Source organism: Nicotiana sylvestris, chromosome 8 (genome assembly GCF_000393655.2).
Source record: "Nicotiana sylvestris chromosome 8, ASM39365v2, whole genome shotgun sequence".
Lineage (NCBI taxonomy): Eukaryota > Viridiplantae > Streptophyta > Magnoliopsida > Solanales > Solanaceae > Nicotiana > Nicotiana sylvestris.
Genome location: NC_091064.1, coordinates 65,847,458 through 65,853,224, shown reverse-complemented (window position 1 = coordinate 65,853,224; position 5,767 = coordinate 65,847,458). Strand labels below are relative to the sequence as shown.

The 5,767-nt window shown below is 33.6% G+C and overlaps 1 protein-coding gene across 1 annotated transcript; it reads left to right on the top strand.

Moving 5' to 3' along the window:
• The first annotated feature begins 1,123 nt into the window (after positions 1-1,123).
• On the top strand, positions 1,124-4,690 carry LOC104243614 (basic blue protein-like). The gene is made up of 2 exons (XM_009798830.2): positions 1,124-1,636; positions 4,126-4,690. The coding sequence occupies exons 1-2, from the start codon at positions 1,480-1,482 to the stop codon at positions 4,458-4,460; spliced, it is 492 nt and encodes a 163-aa protein (XP_009797132.1). The 5' UTR covers positions 1,124-1,479; the 3' UTR covers positions 4,461-4,690.
• Positions 4,691-5,767: the final 1,077 nt, after the last annotated feature.

Below are 5,767 nucleotides of genomic sequence, written 5' to 3'. Positions count from 1 at the left end.
GCGACCAACTTTGGTTGCTAATTTTTAAAAAAATTAATAAAAAAGCGACCAACTTTGGTTTCTATTTTTCAGATTTTAAAATATAATATTTGGATTAGAGACCAAAGTTGGTCGCTTTTTATGATTAATAATAAATAAAAAAATGTATTTTATATTTAGAGACCAACTTTGGTCGCCAAAATTATATTATTAAAATAATAAAGCGATCAAAGTTGGTCGCTATAGTCTTTACCCAGAATATTTGGTCCCTAAAATAAAGGGACGAGCAATATAGCGACCAAGCATGCTTGGACGCTTTTAGACCTATAAGCGACCAACTTTGGTCGCTTTTTGTGGTCACTTTTTACCGGATTTCTAATAGTGAATTTTATTTTATTAGTGCAGAATTTGAAGAAAATAGTGCTTTTTTATTTTTATAGAAATCTAAAACTGTTGTAAACATATATAAACGAGGCATTTTCGTAACGATAAAGCCAAGATGCTAAGCCTCATCAGCAAGGCAAGTAGAAGAAAATTTGTGTGGGGAAACATGCAAAAATGTCCTAATGCATTAGGTAGACATGGAAAAAAGCAGCACCAAACTCCTTAGTATATATAATGTTGTTACTCATGAGAAACTTCGAACTACTACCATTTTTGCTTATTTAAGGTATATGCACCGATAATATATAGATATTTTGAGAATTGATGTTTATCATAGATAATTATCTTATGTAAAAAACTGATCTGGTCGTGTATAACTAAAATTCTTACATTTTTTTAAGTAGCTTCTAAGATAATAATATCTCGCCCAGAATAATATCCACTATAAATAATAATAACACAAGAGAGAAATAATGATGTCCAATCTTTTAACAGGCTAAAATACAATAGTCGAGCGGAACAATATAATACTATTAAAATATTATAATTTAATAGTGTCAAAAGACTACTACAAATTCAAAAGAAATAACACTGATCTTTACTTTAACTTCTCACTTCGATATTACTATCACTCACTATTTATCTCGAGTACAATCTTTGGATTACTTTCACTAACTTTCTATTGCTTCTCTCGATTTGGTGTACTTGAAATGAATAATGAATGTTCCTATTTCTAGTGAAGTTGTTGTCCCTTACAACCAACTTGCAATTGCAATTGTGTACTCGATTTGGTTCTCTTTTCAATTTGCAATTGCAAGTTGCAATCTTGTTACCAAGTTGGTTATCAAATCTGTTTTGGTAAATTAATTGCGTCGCTTGATAATTATCTTTTCTTTTAGTTCTTTTATTTTAATTGGGACTGGTCCCACAGTTTCTTGTGCTTAATCAAATAAATGACATTTCAAATAAGCTTTTCATGACCATAAGCTGTCTACATAAGTTGGGCTAACATCATTCCAAACTTGTGTATTTCTTCAATATCTCTGTCTCCAATAAAGTCAGAAACAAAGAACAAAAGGCTTCTAATTTCAATTCTTTGAAGAAATTATATATCTAATGGCTGTGGCTGCAACCATTTTCCTATTTCTTCTCCTTGCTTCTCCAATGGCTTTTGCCAAGGAGCATATTGTTGGAGGCAGCAATGGATGGAGCCAATCTGTAGATTACTCCTCTTGGGCATCTGGTGAAACTTTCAATGTCGGTGACACCCTTGGTAAGTTTGTCATCTTTATTTACTTCTTTTTTTTTTAAAAGGAATTACATAATTTTTTAATTTTTTTGGCGGGAACTTGGAAAAATCTACAAATTTTCGTCAATTTAGAGGTACTATGTTTATCCTTTGGAAACTGAAAATGATGCCTTTTTGAGGGGGAGATAGTATTTAGACCGTCGGGGGATGTAAAAGGCTTTTGCGGGTTTAACAGAATCCATGATTTTCAACTCGAATTCTGCATGTAAAAAAGCGAAGATATTGATGTTGATGTTTACACTCAATCAATATATGCATACCATGTATTTGCATATATACTTTTCTTAGTGATCATTTAAACATGATAAGCTGATATAATTTGATGAAAATACTATGTGCGAATAAGTTGTGGTTTATAAGTTGAGAGTGTAGGCTTTGAAACATAGATTTATGTATAAGCATTAAATTTCATTTTATTTGCCGAAAAAAGGCAAAACTTTTAGTTAAAGATATTACTACCACGAGATTGATCAAATAATTAGATCAACAAAATAATCTTTTTCTTCCATTTTAAGGTTTTGGTGCACCAATTAAAAGAATTATTTAATAATACTGATTATTCCGGTCGTTTGACTAAATGACCCTTTATCTTTCCTAAAAAATGGAGAATCATTTAAATCATCGTTTTCTCGGGAGTGACCGTATCAAACATCTTGTTAATAAAGAGTGATAAAATTAATAAAGAGTGATAAAATGAAGCAAAGAATAAACTCTAAATGAAGATGGAGATATTAACAGTCAAATTCAGGATAAGTAGAAAAGCGAATATATTAGTTCAGATGTCACTGTCTTTGAGTACTCTTTTCATCTACTACACAAGATTCCTAGTTAAAATAATTAGATCGCACTCACCAAATCAGGCGATGCCTCATCATGGCTGACGTGCTGAAGGATATATGTATATTATTGAGAATATTATATGGTTGTTTGAGTTTTACATCATGGTTTGACTTTATGAAATCACATCTTACTCAAGGTTCACCTAATCAGGGGCGGATTTAGGGCGCAATGGGTTCACCCGAACCCCTTCGCCGAAAAAATACACGGTATATATAAGGCAAAATCTATTTTTTACCTCTATATATTAAGTTTTGAACCCCTTAACACAATCCAAAAGTGTAGTTTAGTGGTCAAGGGGGTTCAAAATCTACATAAGGTCATGAGTTCAATTCCCACTAGATACAAATTTTTTTTTTGACTCTCCTTCGTGGAGATCCTGTCTCCGCCACTGCACCTAATATAACTGAAGTAGACTAGGTTAAAAAAAAAGGATAAAGGGCCAAATATACTCCTATACTATCACCAAAGGTTTAATTATACTTTGCGTTATACTTTGAATTCAAATATACATCTGTTGTTATATTATTGGGTTCAAATATACCCCTTTTCCGTTAAGTTTGTCCAAAGTAGACATCTAAGCCTACATGGCACTGACATTTGATGAGGTGGATGCCACATGGTTTGCCACCTTAGCGCCCCTAACCCATTTTATCCCTCCCTTTTTTTTTTTCACCACTAAAATTTTTTTCCCCTCCACCACTATTGCCACTGCTACTGCTACCATAAAAGATATTGTATTTCAAATTTTAGTCTTTTAAATATCGATTAGGGCGCTGAAGTGGCATGTCATGTGGCATCCACCTCATCAAATATCAACGCCAAGTAGGATTGGATGTCCACATTGGACAAACTTAATAGAAGAGGGGTATTTGAACTAATAGTATCACAGCAGGAGTATATTTGGACCAAATATATAACGAAGGCTATATTTAAATTTTTATCATAGTACAAGGTTATATTTGGCCCTTTGCCGGAAAAAAAAATTGTTTTTACAGTCAGCAAAATGTACGCTTTTCATAGTTTTTTGTTTCGTCTTACGAAGGAAAATATTTTTCATGGAAAATGTTTTCCTAGGAAATGAATGGTTATATCAATTATTTTTCATGTTTGGTTGGTGAGTAAAAAATATTTTTCAAAAAATATCTTTTAGTATTTGGTTAGTGAGCAAAAAATATATTTTTTTGGAAAATATATAATTTAAATAAATTAAACACCACGGGAGATGAAATGGGTAAGAGGGTGGGGGTGATGTAGGGGGTGGGATAGGGTAGAGGATGGAGGGTAGTGGTAGGGAGTGGGGGATGGGGTGGGGTGGGGTGGAGGATGGGGTAGGGGTAGGGTGGGGTGCTGGTGGGGGTTGGGGTAGAGGTTGGGAATAAAGTATGGAAGGTTAAAAAAAAGTTTTGAAAAATATTTTTCTCCAATCCAAAAAATTAACGGTTATTACAAATAAATAGCTATAATAAGGGTTAGTAATTGCTAACCTGATGAAAATAATAAATTAAATGACCTGCTTTCACAAGTAAATTAAACAACAGTGATAGTAAAAGAAAACTTAAGACTATCGATCGGGTGTACGTATTATCTAATTACATTTACATGATGATGATCAGTGTTCAACTATGATGGAAGCCATGGGGTGGACATAGTAACAAAAGATGGCTATGATAATTGCAACACTGCAAATGCCATCAAAAGCTTTACTGATGGCAGCACTGCCATTACCCTTGCAAGTAGTCCTGTTGACGTCTATTTTGTTTGTCCTAAACTTAATCACTGTGCTACTGGCATGAAATTGGCCATTAAAGTTCAAGGAACTTCCTCCGGCTCCGGCTCGACGGCGCCAACCACTAAGCCTAATGGTGCCTCTGGAGCTTTTGGCGCCATGAGCAAAATAGTTGTTGGATTTTCAGTTGTGTTTGGTGCCTTGTTTGCATTCATGGTCTAGGGAAGAGGCAGTGCTATATATGAGTTGTTATTTCTTTTACGTTTTCCATTTCTTTTGCGTTCAGTTGTCGATCGCGGTTTCGTTCCTTGATATTAATTATATTAATGAGAGGCAATATGTGTTCATATTAGTTATTTATGGAATAAGGAATACTATCTTATTTCTTGTAACTGTTAAGACATGATACAGCCAAGTTTGTCATTTGCAAGGATTAATTGTGCCTTAACCCATCAGCATTGTATTAGTATTATATTGTTTGCATTAATATTATTTGGCTCCTCTATATACCTAATCAAAAGTTATTTATGGATGAGATGTATTTAAATTAAAAGGGAAAGATTACTCCTAATTTGGTTTTGTTTTTTCTGTACCAATCAAAATTCAGAACTTTAATTACAGAAACTAACATAACACTAGTTTAAATTAGCGATTGAATTTTATTCCCAAAAAACTCATCCTTTTTTTTTTCTGAATGAACTTAGAATCACAAATTTAGAAATAACAGAGGACACCAAACTAAAGATAAACATTTAACTTGGAAAAAAATGTTAAGAAAGAATATAAAGCCAAGCCAACCAATTTATTGAAAAGAAAAAGGCACAAGTAGAGGTTATTTTGGGAGGGTCCAGGTTTAGTAAGCGTTGTGGTGAGATGGATAGTATGTCTCGAATTTGAGTATTGAGAACGAAAAAAAAATCTTGGTTAAAACGTTTTTCCCCTTCATGAATCTTACATAGCGCGAATTTGATACACATACCAAACATCGGGTGAAAATCAAAAAAATATGGAAGGGAGCGAGGGGAAGAGAATGGAATGTTGAAAATTTAGAAGGCCAATTGCCAGATAGACATCACCTTTCTAAAATCACCTGTTAATCGTTATGGTTGGATTTCAAGATAGGAAATGAAGTATGTCTAAGTCTTAAGCCAGAGGGCATTTTAAATATAAAGTTGGAGGAAATATATTGTTTGACTCAAAAGATATTGAAATTTTTTGGACAAATCAATCAAAGATGAAGGGGTAAATCTTAGTCAGACATAATAAATTCCAGATCAAAGAGCTAGCAGTATGGATCGTATGTAAGATGAAGAAAATATAAATGATCTTATTGAGATTCAATATTGCGTCTCCCATTAATCGATGAGGAGACAGCTTTACATCTTTTTCTAGAGATTAATTCCTCTCTATCAAGAATATTAGGAGAGAGCTTTTTAGCTTTAGAGAGAGATAGGAGGAGCCCTCCCTCAATGAAAGCTTTCCCTTGCTATATATAGTCGTGGCACCCTTGCCCTTTGCTTGGCCCGATG

Bases quoted from the DNA above. Each gene is read 5' to 3' on its own strand.
- LOC104243614 (XM_009798830.2), top strand. From the start codon at position 1,480: ATGGCTGTGGCTGCAACCATTTTCCTATTTCTTCTCCTTGCTTCTCCA. The intron at 1,637-4,125 runs GTAAGTTTGTCA...GATGATGATCAG, and splicing joins CAATGTCGGTGACACCCTTG to TGTTCAACTATGATGGAAGC.